Here is a 13,226-nt window from a genome sequence, read left to right as displayed (position 1 = left end):
TAAATTATATTAAAAAATAAATAAAATGTACATTGTAAAAATAATTAAAATTAAAATTAAAAAACCCACCAAAAGTGGGTTGACAATGATGAGAGGGGAATAGAAGTTTTATTAATTTGTGCTGTTTATAAATATAACAGGAATTTATATGCAAGGAGTAAATACATACCAGCCATTTCTCAATGCACAGGATCTAATTCTCTGACCAAAATAAGTGAGGTCCTGGGGCACCTGGGTGGCTTAGTCGGTTGGGCGTCTGACTTCAGCTCAGGTCATGATCTCACAGTTCATGAGTTCGAGCCCCGCATCAGGCTCTGTGCTGACAGCTCAGTGCCTGGAGCCTGCTTCAGATTATTTGTCTCCCTCTCTCTCTGTCCTTCCCTGACTTCTCTGTCCTTCCCTTGCTTGTGCTCTATCTCTTAAAATAATAAAAAAAAGTAGGTGAGTTCCCTTTCATATATGCTCACATATAACATAGGCTTTTCCTTACTGAAACTTACATGCTTTTTAATTTTGCTTTTGTCTGATTACCTGTATTTCCCAATGACCTATAGGACTCATGATGTTTTTTGCTTCCAGAGGCCCATAATAGACAGTAAACGCTTGTTGAGTGGACAAATGGTATGTATGTCATCATTCTCTTAAATCTAGCATTTTATTGCACAAACCTCACCTTTAAAAGAATGAACAGGTTGAATTGGAGGGGATTGGGTTAGGGTTGGGATCAACAGAAGATTTCTTCTTCCCTTGTAACACATTAAATAAGCTTTGTGTTTTGATACTTTATGGCTTTTAGTGATAAATGATTGTACCCAGAGACACCAAGTTTCATGAACCAATCTTTTACACTTCTTTTTAAATTTTTTCAAAAGTTTGTTAATTTTGAGAGAGACAGAGCAAGTAGGGGAGGGGGAGAGAGAGAATCCGAGGAACAGAGAGAATCCCAAGCAGGCTCTGCACTATTAGCATGGAGCCCAACATGGGGCTTGAACCCATGAACTGTGAGATCATGACCTGAGCAGAAGTTGGACGCTTAATGGACTGAGCCACCCAGGTGCCCCAATTTCATTCTTTTCTATTATATAAGAATAATATGCCCTTGAGAAGCATTTATAACCATACACTGGTTTGTGTATAACTATACATGTTTGTCTTTAATGAAGCAAGGTATGGAATTAAGATCTAAAGGGCATTAATGAGGGTTAGGTTGAACTGCTAGCTATGTTAAGTGGGATTGTGTAGCATGCCAAAATTCATTTAGGATATATTCATTCTAATTTAGGTCATTATGGAAATGGGCAGAAGGAAATGGGATCTACTGAATTCAGCTTGTATGTACAGCTATGTGATTTTGAGCAAGTTACATACATAACCTCTCAGCATTAGTTTCCTAATCTATACATGGGGGGAATAACACCTAATACCAACCTTATGGGGTAGTGTAAGGAATAAATGACATGAGGGTAAAATATATGAAAAGCTTAGCAGAGTGACTAGACCATGAGAAATATTCAATATGAGGTAGCTATAAAAACAATCTTATGCAATAAACTAATTAGGTGGAATAATTACCACATCAATCTAGATGTTATGTAACCAAAACACTCTTGCACAACAGAATGCACTTGATCAGGTTACTAAAGATTTGTTGCCTAGGTGTACTTTTTTTTTTTTTTTTTTTTTAGTTTTTTTTAACGTTTTATTTATTTTTGAGACAGGGAGAGACAGAGCATGAACAGGGGAGGGTCAGAGAGAGGGAGACACAGAATCTGAAACAGGCTCCAGGCTCTGAGCTGTCAGCACAGAGCCCGACGCGGGGCTCAAAATCACGGACTGCGAGATCATGACCTGAGCCGAAGTCGGCCTCTTAACCGACTGAGCCACCCAGGTGCCCCTAGGTGTACTTTTTCTATTGCTGTGCAGGGATCTATTCTTTCCCAGTCAGATCACATTTTAGAATCAGAAGGAATCAGCTACTTAAGAAATACTGAGGCCCAGATTTAGCCATGGGGTTTGAATTTGGCATTTCTTCTCCCTGGTATTAACTGCATTTCCTTTTAGTTTTATATATGAAAGAATATCTTTATATAGGCAGAAAAGGCTGTGTGATATGAGGGCAAGGAAAGAATGCTCTGGTCCAAAAAAATAATTGTTCTTTTTTTTTTTAAGTTTTTTTTTAATGTTCATTTATTTTTGAGAGAGAGAGAGAGAATGGATAGGAGAGGGGCAGAGAGAGAGGGAGAGAGAATCTCAAGCAGGCTCCGTGCTATCAGTGCAGAGCCCCATGTGGGGCTCAAACTCACAAACTGTGAGATCATGACCTGAGCCAAAATCAAGATCTGACGCTTAACTAACTGAACCATCTAGGCACCCCCAAAAGTCATTGTTCTGTATCAGCAAATTTTAAATTCCCATCACTAATTAATACTTCTTCTAGGCCTTTGCAAAAGGAGACCTGCTATTTATTTGTTTTTCTTTTTATTATGGAAAATTTCAAAACTAAATTTTCAAAAGTAAATAGCACAGTTTAATGATTCTCATATTCTTATCACCTGGCTTTGACAATTATCAACTCACAGCCAATCTCATTTCATTTATACTCCTACTTCCCTCTCCCACATTATTCTGAAGCAAATTCCAGGCATATTGTTTCATCTGTAAGTATTTGGTACATATTTATAAAACATAAGGGCTCTTTAAAAAAACATAACTACAACATCATCACCACAATAATTAGTCCTTAATCATCAATTGCCCAGTGTTCAAAACTTTCGGATGTCCATAAATGACATAAATATTTGTTATTGTTCTTTTTCACATTGCTTGTTTGAATTAGGATGTAAGTGAAAGCACACCTGACAACTGGTGGGTATCTCTCTTATGTTTCTTTCAACCTCTAGGTTTCTCTTTCAGCTCTATTTTTCCTTTGTAATTCATTTGTTGAAGACATTGGGTCCTGTATCATTTCTCCACAGTTTGGATTTTGTTGATGAATCCATGTGGTGTCATTTAACGTGTTCTTTACCATATTCTCCTGTTCCATCTATTCCCTATAATTTAATATAGTTGATCTAGAGGCTTAACCAGATTCAAGTTCTTTTTTGTTGGCAAGACTTTTTCACAGGTGATGATACATTCTTCCATCAGGATGCATACAAAGTATGGTTTTCTCCCTGTGATACCAGCAGCCATGATTAATGCCTAGATCCAGTAATTTATTAGGGGTTGCAAAAATGGTGATATTCTAATAATAATTAAATCATTCCTACTGTTTTTTTAAATTTTCTTTTTTTAACGTTTATTCATTTTTGAGAGATAGAGACAGAGCGCGAGCTGGGGAGGGGCAGAGAGAGGGAGACACAGAATCTGAAGCAGGCTCCAGGCTCTGAGCTGTCAGCAGAAAGCCCGACATGGGACCTGAACTCACGAACCATGAGATCATGACCTGAGCCGAAGTCGGATGCTTAACCAACTGAGCCACCCAGGTGCCCCTGTTTTTGTTTTTTTTTTGTTTTTTTAACTGAAATGTTTCTATAAGGAGAAATTTCCTCTTACCCACTACTTTGATGTCTAATAGACATCTCAAAGCTAACTAATCTAAAATAGAACTTTGGTTTTACCACCAAATTATCACTCAGACCTTCCCTATTTCAATAAATGGCTATTTCCATCAGTTGCTAAAGCCAAAATAATAGGAGTAATCTTTGACTCCTTTCTTTCCCCAACCTGCACAATCACCAAGTGCTGTTGGTTTTACCTTGAGATTATTAATTTCTCCTATTATTAATGACACTACCCTAAACCAAATCACAACTGAGAAACAAATGGACTATTACAATATTCTTCTGGTTTCCCTTCTGACATGTTGGCCTCCTCTGGTCCATTCTCCACAACAAGGGAGAATGATCTTTCCAAAATGCTAATCACGGATCATGAGCTGATAATTGTTGAAGCTGTGTGATGGATTCATCATATTTCTTCCCCTCTATACATGTTTGAAATTTTCCAAATTAAAAAAAAATGAAATGTTATTCAGATTATTTTGTTTTACTTCTTTTGTTTAATGTTCTCAGAATAAAATCCAAATGCCTTGCCTACGCTTGTCAACCCCAGCCTGCCCTGTCTACATGTCCAGGCTTCTCTTATGCCATTCTTCTTGCTCACTCTGCCCAGGCCATAACCTTTCAACTCTAAGAACTCTTTAAGCTCTTTCTTATCTTAGAGCATTTTCACTTGTTATTCCCTCTACCAGAAAATGCTCATCCCCTAGTTCTTTGCAAGGCTGGCTCTTTTATCTCAGGTCTTAGCAAAAATGTCACCTCCTTGAGAGGACTTTATGAACCATTCAATCTAAATTAAATCCTCTTCGGGGCACCTGGGTGGCTCAGTTGGTTGAGCTTCCGACTTCGGCCCCGGTCATGATCTTAGGGTTTGTGGGTTTGAGCCCCGCATTGGGCTCTGTGCTGACAGCTGGAGCATGCTTCGAATTCTGTGTCTCCCTCTCTTCTGCCCACACTCTGTCTCTCTTTCTCGCCCAAAAACAAATAAACGTTTAGAAAAATTAAAAAATAAATAAATGAATTAGATCCTCTTCCTTCACCATTATTCTCTATGACATTATTCTGTTTATTTCCTATCTTACCAGAATGTATAACTATCTTGTTTGTTTATATTTATATATGTAAATATACTTATAAATTTGAATGGATCTGTAAAGATATTTGAAAGCATATACCCACACATGTTCTGTTGTATTCTATTCTATTCATGCTATAGTCTCAATTCTTTGAAAAACTGGTAAATACAAACTTTAATAATCTTTCATAAACAAAGATTTATAAACAAAATAAGTTTTTGACCAGGAGAGGAACTTCTTTAAATTTTAAGAGGAGAGTGATATGAAATATGGATTGGTGAAAGTGCAATTGCAATTAGAAATGTCCATTTGAATAAATCTCTATTTGGTTCTAAATTTCCCAGTGCTTTCGAAGCCGAATAATTTTAAGTGACAGCCATGGTTTGATTTAAATGTCTAACCTCTGGAATTATATTCCATATTATTAACATGACTATCATTTTTAAGACCAATATATTTAAGTTTTATCAGCTGTTAATTTCAGGCAACTCTCCTTGTGGTATGAAAAGAAGAACTCAGCAGGTACTTTAGCAGATCTCTCCTCTGCCAATTGTTATCCTGATTCAGTGTCATAGGATTCATCTGAATTGTGTTTGAACAAAAGCAACACTATGTAAGACAGCCTGCCAAATCAGAGAGCAGATGGGAACTGTCTGCCAGTCATTTGATGGATGTCCCTGACATGACAGACTTTTAGAACTGGAATATCTTAGAGATCATGAAATAATCCAAGACCCTCATTTTAAAAGGTGTGAACTGTTGTTCTAATAGGTTAACTGATTTACTCTTCCCAAACATAATTTCCTAATCTGGTAATTCAAGTCTTACTTTCAGAAGACCCTTATGGAATTACATAATAAATTAGTACCAAATCAAGATCTGGGCTTTTGTTATAAATCCATTATTTTCACTATATTGAGATAAATCCTTCCCCCCCTTCTTTCCTGCATCTTTTGAGTATTTAAGTCTTCCCAAATTATTCCAGTGACCTCTGCTGTTCTCAAGATAATGTCAAGATTCCAATATTTTCTTCTGTATTTTTTTAAATGGTTTGATTTACCAACATGCCAAACTAATAATGCACCAACTCAAAAGCATATAGTTCATATTGGTACTTCCTTCATGTCAGTTAGCCCAAAGTGGGTTAATAGCTGCACATTATTTAAGTTATGTTCAGGTTCTTTGAAAACTTACTTGTGGACTTGATGCATGTTTTAAGAAGATGGACATCTCTTGTGTAAAATAAATGGGTACTTAAATTGATAATGTTGTGGTAGGTTGGTTATCAGTGGCAATGCTGATTAAGCATTTATGGGGCCTAAGCCAATTATAACCATTCGGCACTCTGTTGCACAAAACATTCTAGAGGCTAGAATTGATTCAGTCCCCCTTATAGAGAGCCTTGCATTTCACAGTTAAGGGGTTCAGAGCCAGGCTTTATAATCCATTTAAGAATGCTCCACATTGAATATGTCACCACAGCAGTTTTCCCAGCTGCTGATGACACCATAGCTTGCCTGTTGAGACAATAATGGATCCTGACCTCTCCTAGTTCAGGGTTTTAAAATACAACCATAAAACGACAGGGACCTTGAAAACCCATTTAGACCCTTTTCTCTCCTCTGGGGGAACCACACCCAACCCATTCCAAACACGTTAAACTTCCTCCTGTTTTTATATACTAGCAAAGAGACTCCATAACCTTTTACCATCCTGTGCCGAACACTTACAGAGGGCATAATTCTGGTGGCAATTCCATCCCTCACTGCAGAACCCTGACATCCCGCAGCTGAAGCCCACTTCCTGACTGCTGAAACCCAGCTAAGCAGTTCGGAGCGTTTTGCCACGACCCGCAACTAGGTGGACAGTCCTTGACCAATCTGGTGGCCCCAGTGCACTCGCTGGGCGTGGTCCGGGGCTGCAAAGAGGTCCAGCACTTCAGGGACCCGGGGCCACAGCGGGAGAGGGAGGGTCGGCGCCCGCCACTCTCGCGAGAGTTCGCGGGGTGAGGGCGGTGGGGGACTGGAGACGAGGAGTAGGGGGAGGAGGAAGAAGAGGAATCGGAGGAGGGGGAGGCGCGACAAGCAGCTCAGCAGTCACGGCGGCTGTTCTTCGGAGAGCAGGCGTGTGGCCCTTTCCCCGCCTTCTTTCCCTTCCCCTCCCAGTGAGTGATTCAAGCCGTGCGCTTCCCACTTCCGCCCCCTCCGCCTGCCATTGGAACTAGCAAAGCCGAACAAGTTGGGGCCGTCGAACAGCTGGCGCTTCCCTTCCTCCTCCTCTCCTCTTCTTCTCTCCTTCCCTCTTCATCCCTGGCCGCCGCCGCCGCCGCCGCCCGGAGGCCTAGAAACCGCAAAGCCCCCAGCCCACGCCGCGGCAGACATGAGCTTCTTGTTGTGAGTAGCCAGGCCCCGCGCGCGTCGGCTTTGTTCGGGCGACCAGGGCCGCGGGCCCCAGCTCGCCTTGCCCCGAGCTTCCCGGGCCGGGCGTTCCCACTGAGCAGGTCTCCGGTAGGCCTTCTGGTGCGCTGGCGCTGCCTGACGGCCGTCGCCTCCCCAACCCGCTTCAAGCTCGCTTGGAGTCCTCCAGCCCCCACAGAGGCTCTTTCTCCCCGGACCCCGAGTCCCGACACACCCCGGTGCCTGGGTCTGCATTCTCCATCTCCCCATCTTTCCCTTCGTTCCACTCTTGGGTTTGTTGGTTTGCACGCTCTGCATAGATACCTCCCACTCCTCCGCATGACCTTTATGCGTCGCGTGCCAGGTGGTCTTTCTCCGTTTCGCTTGCCCATTGCTTTTTTCTGGATTCCAAGCACACAAGGTCGGGCGTTGTACTTTTCCCTGTCACCCAGCACCCTTTTAACTTCCCTCTTAGGTTTTAGGAGTGGAAAGTTGGAGTAACAAGTCCTGTGGATGTAACACATCCTTAATGAGGCGGCTTTAGGGTCAGGATCCCCAGGTGACAGCCCAGGGTCTTGGAGTGTGGAGCAGCTACTTGGTTCACCGAGGTGCCCTTCCTCCCAGTATGCTCCCCAGAAAAGTACGGGCTTTATCTTTTTAGACAGCCACCAAGCAGTCCGGTAGTGTGCTCTGGGTTGATTAGGTCCGCTGGGGAGTTATTTTGCAGATCATTTGTAAATGCCAACTTAACGTCACATTTAGTGCTGGTCGCTATTTCATTTACCTTTATTGCAGACGAGTTTGGGGGGATGGACAGAAAGATGGGATGGCCAGATGGGGGTATGGAGGCAGCAGACAGCCCCAGGTCGTCTGAACACCCTTGGAATTCCGCGTTTGAAGGCTTCGTTGTGATTCACTTTTGTTTGATCTGTGGTTAGAAAGCTAATAAAAACTTGGAGGTTGAAACTAACATATACTCCTTTACTGTTGTGGACAGAATAGTATTTTTCTTCACAACAGTAGCAATAGCAGTAATGTTCCCATTCTCTTCTTTCCCCACCTGTAATTTTTAGTCATCACATTGGCACCTGGATCCTGAGAATTTAATTAACCCTTATTTTCATAGGCCCCTATGTAGAATATTAATTCTTTTTCGAGTGTTCAGGCAAAACTGAGTGACCACAGAAGGCTAACTGGCAGGCCAGCTTGCTAACATCTCTCATGTGCACAGGTGGCCTGGTTTGTGTCATCCTGCCTAACACATGTGAGTTTGTGAAATCTCTTCCTTAGGCTCATCCTGGAAGTTGATTTTGAGTTTGTCATGTAGGTAGTGATAGGAGGCTTGGGGGACTTATGAAAGTCCTTGTTTCCCATGTTAGCTGGAAACGAGATTTCCAGGTATCTCAGCTTGAAGCTTCTCATCTTGAGGGTATTTTTACACTGCTGATGTTTGATTTCTTCAAGAATTAAAAGTTGTCTTCAAAATAGCAATGTAGATGATGTCTGTAACTGCTACTAATGGACTTGTGTCTCTTGGAACTCCGAGCTAAATTGGTTGAGGCAGGGAAAAACCATATTTGGCTGAAACTAGGGATGGAGAAAGTTTTGGTGGTATTTTCTGAATACACATAGAATAGTATCCTATTTATACATGGCTCAGTATGTAATAGTTACAGAAATGAAGTGGATAAGTTTATTTCTTCTGAAGCATATTAGTTACATAAGAAAAATCTTGCCATAACTGATGTATGTAAATATATGGCACATTAGAGGGTTTGTACTATTTGGGGTACAATTTTTCAGTCAGGTCTCATGTAGCAGTTAATATATTCCCAACATTGGATTGTGTTTGACAATCCAAAAAAGTTAATCCAACATTTTTGGTTTTGGTTTTGGTTTTTGTCCACTAGTAGTTCCAACGCTAAATTGAAGATCTCATAGATATAAATAACTATTCTCAGAAATGGAAGAACAAAGTTTTGGTTATTTCATCTATATGTTATTTGGTATAGCTTCCTGAATATTATTTCTCTACCAGGAGTTGATCAGAGAAATTAAGAGTTGCTGTTTAGGAGTTAAATATAAGTATTTTCTGGGCATCTGGGTGGCTTAGTTGGCTAAGCCTCTGACTCTTGATCTCAACTCAGGTCTTGATCTCAGGGTTGAGAGTTCAACCCCCACGTTGGGCTCCATGCTGGGCATGGAGCCTACTTAAAAAAAGTGTGTGTGTTTGTGTGTATACACACATTTTTCTCTAGTTCTTAGAAGCTTACTTGGAAGGCTACTGTAAATGGTTGTAGCTGAGGAAGTAAGGGCAATGTGAGATACGTTAGTTAATGAGGGTGCTGACTCATAATTCCCGAGGGCTTTAAGACAGAAGGAAAGAATTATTGTTTAAAAAAATAATTTATTGTGCCAGGCACTGATGTAGGCACTGGGTATCATTTATGAACAAAACAGTAAGAGATTCCTGTATTAGTTCAGTTTATGTTTTGGTAAGTGACCATAAACACTGAATATCAGTAAATTATACCACATGGTAGGAGGATGTAAGTGCCAGGAAACAAAGTAAAGCAGGGTAAAGAGGTTTTGGGATGGGGAGATGAGGTAGATTAGGTAATACCCAAAGGGTGTCCAGATAATCAGCAGCAGTGATACCTCTTGTAGCTTTTGTGCAGATGCACAGAATAAATTTGTACAGCATGTGTAGATAAGATTGGGACAAAGCCTTGGGTGTGCTGCAGACTGGCCTTTGGGTATCTTTAATAAGCTAAATTCCCAACTGATACATAGAGAAACTTCACAGGAACCTAATTTAACTTAATAGACTCAAATCTTTAAACATTGTCAGCACCTGCTGTGTGCTAAGCATTGTGGACAATGTGGGACTCCAGAGTGATCGATCGTTTATAAATCGTCATCTGTAATAGATGCAGTACATGGGGGTCTAAAGAATATGGAGCAATTTGTCCGATTTGGGCTGGAAGAAAGCTTCGTGAAAGAAGTGATGGAATATATAACAAGGGTTTTCTGAAAGGGGAAGGGGAAGTAGAAGATTTCAGTCAGAGGAAACGTCATAGAGACATGAATTTGCTTGTGAATTGTCCATTTTCAGGTTTGTCTGAAAAGCTGTAGAATCTTGGAGCTAGATGAGATCTATAAGTAACATAGCTTACTCAACTTCTTTTTGGTAAAGTGGCAAAATCACTAACTTTAGGTTATTGGCCTGATTATTGGCATGGGTTAAATCAAAATACAGCCCTCTTAGGGTTTTTTCCTCTCTTGGCATTTTATGCATATAAAATTCAGGTAAATTTAGGATCAGAGCTCTTAACGTTCACTCAAAGTGTGTTCACTGAAAATACTGAGTATTCTCTATATTTCTTGCATTTTGGAATTGCTAGTCTCTTCTGACCAGTGAAATTTTACAGAAATATTTAACTTGAAAAAGACTAAGGCCTCATTTCCTAATGTAGGGCTACTTGGTTGAAACAGAGTTGAAACAAACACTTGTAGTTAACTTTAAAATGGAAGTCTGTAGGAAAGGTGGTTTAGGGATGTGAATGAGTATAAACCAGATCTGTTTCTGTATAGGCAGAAACAGAGATAGATAGAGACAGGAAGGAAATTTTTATTAAGCATTATGTGAAGTAACTTCAATGTAAAGAATAGAAATTTAGGAAAGGAGACCCAGGGTTATAGCTGTGTTTATGTGTCCACCTCTGTCTTCCTCTCCTACTTCTCTTTTTTCTCCCTGCCCCCTTCCCCAGATCCATCTTGGTTTTTGTTTTAAATTTTAAGCTTTTGTATTTATTTTTGAGTCAGAGAGTGGGGGTCGGGGGAAAGAGAATCCCAAGCAGGCTCCGCACTGGTAGTGCAGAGCCTGACATGGGGCTCGATCTCATGAACCATGAGATCATGACCTGAGCCTAAATCAAGAATCATATTGTCTCAGTTTTGGCTAGTGGGAGTCCTCTTCAGGCTGGCTCTTGTGTCCCTTTGACTTGTCTCTGTCTTTTTGTGAGCACTACCTAGCTTTCTGGCACAACCAAATGTTCCAGGTTTATCCTACACTTTCTGTGCCCTGGCCCTGGAAATGGTTATTTCTCTAAAGGTGTAGGTTCTATTCATTGAAAAATAGTATTTAGAAAACAGAATGTAGGTGATAGGTATGCTTGTTGGTACAGATGCATTGCTGCTCCCAGACCTTCTCATTGGACTGTGCTAGAAAATAACATAACCACACACATTTACATGTGCATATATTTTTTTCTATCTGTGTATATTGAGTACATTAACTCTAATACCTGCAATGCTGAGCCAAGTAGCACAGGGTTCCTTCTAGCCTTCTCCCTTTACATATTTTTCACTTCCTTCTTTGTTAGTGAGAAACTAGGCTCCCATAATCCTCAACATACGTATTTGCTCAAACCGCTGTGTATAGCCATTCTCTTAACCCAACCCTTCCTGGCCACCCTTCTTGTGGCTTGGGCCTCCGCATGTCATCTGAGCATGTGTGGGCCCCTGCTTCCACCATATCATGGTTGAAGGCAGTCTCAGACTCCACTGGGTATGGTGTGAGTGTGACAGTAATCTAATTTTTTCCCTATGAATCCTGTGTTTAGGATCAATACATCAGACATGTTGGGAGGCTTAGAGATACCGAATGGAAAAAGCCTAGCTCGATAAATTGTAGTTAAGTGCAGCAGTTCATTATCAATAACTCAGCAGTGTTATGACTGCTGGTAGCTGTTATTATTTTTTGTAAGCATCTTCATCATTTCTAATTACTTAAATCCTAGCCAGTTTCTGTAGGTTTCTAATCACATGTATCAGTACTATGATTTTCTGCAGTTAGAGCTTAAAAGCAGGGGTTTGATTGAAGGTAAGCAAATATTTGGGTAATAGTTTACCTCATAGCCAAGTAGCCTTATAATTACTATTTATAAAGGAAAGGTTGGATTTTCTTTTATTGCTACTATTTTATCTTTCAGCCTAAATCCTTTTGTTCTCAAATTGAAATTTGATGGGAATAGTTCAATAGTTGTAGTATTGGCTATTAGAGGAATATTTTTTGTGTATGTTTCTTTGTAGAAATAGGTGATGGTGTAACTTAAATACTTTCTTAATATTCACTGTAAATATGGAATAGTTAAGTGGAAGCAATAGAAGTAAAAACCTTTTATGGCACATTTTCCAGTATCTTGGTGCCTAGATCATGTTTCAGGCAGATGAGCAGCAGCATGGCCTTTCTGCTCTGTAGAGAGTCTGTTTATTAATTAGTGCCCTGTAGCATTAGATTTAACTACTGAAATAGCTTTTTGTTTAAAAACTCCCTGTGGTTATAGTTTTTATTCACATATGCCTTGTTCCATTCTTCCTAACTCTTCCCCACATCCTGCCAAATATTTAGCTGGCCCTTTTGTTTTCAACTCTTAGAAATTTCACTTTTGAATCCGTGAACAACAAACTGATTTGTCAAAACTGAGTTCTCTCAACTGGAACATAGCATTGTTTTGAGGACTGATGCTTATGTCTCTACCTTATGGTTAACTCCCAAAGGGGTCTTAATCAGTCAGCCTATTTAACTCTTTAATCGATCCTTTACCGACTTTGTCAGGTTTTTTTTTTCTTTTTTCTTTATTCTTTTTTTTTTTTTTTTTTTTTTTTTTTAAGTAAACTCTACCCTCAACGTGGGGCTGCAACTCCCAACCCTGAAATCAGGAGTTGCTTGCTGTACTGACTGAGCCAGCCAAGCACCCCAACCTTCTCAGTTATTTTTTTTTAATTTTTTAAAACTTACATTCAAGTTAGTTACCATATAGTGCGATGATGATTTCAGAAGTAGAATCCAGTGATTCATTCCCTACATATAACACCCAGTGCTCATCTGAACAAATGTCCTCCTTGATGCCCCTTGCCCATTTAGCCCATCTCCCCACCCCAAACCCTTCCAGCAACCCTCAGTTCTCTATATTTAAGTCTCTTATATTTTGTCCCCTCCCTGTTTTTATATTATTTTTGCTTCCCTTCCCTTATGTTTGTCTGTTTTGTATCTTAAATTCCACATATGAGTAAAGTCATATATTTGTTTTTTTCTGACTTATTTCGCTTAGCGTAATACACTCCAGTTCCATCCATATTGTTGCCAATGGCAAGTTTCATTCTTTTTGATTGCCGAGTAATATTCCATT

General features: G+C 40.2%; 1 protein-coding gene across 1 annotated transcript in view; it reads left to right on the top strand.

The window, feature by feature from the left end:
* The first annotated feature begins 6,690 nt into the window (after positions 1 to 6,690).
* The window catches only part of MOB1B (MOB kinase activator 1B), a 52,406-nt gene continuing 45,870 nt past the window's right edge, over positions 6,691 to 13,226 (top strand). Inside the window, exon 1 of the mRNA XM_047856619.1 lies at positions 6,691 to 7,029. Coding sequence (XP_047712575.1) covers positions 7,016 to 7,029 — 14 coding nt within the window. The 5' untranslated portion in view covers positions 6,691 to 7,015. The remainder of the gene's footprint in view (positions 7,030 to 13,226) is intronic.

This window comes from Prionailurus viverrinus, chromosome B1, assembly GCF_022837055.1.
Source record: "Prionailurus viverrinus isolate Anna chromosome B1, UM_Priviv_1.0, whole genome shotgun sequence".
Lineage (NCBI taxonomy): Eukaryota > Metazoa > Chordata > Mammalia > Carnivora > Felidae > Prionailurus > Prionailurus viverrinus.
Note: the sequence above shows the minus strand (reverse complement) of the source record. Positions and strands in the feature narration are given on the sequence as shown.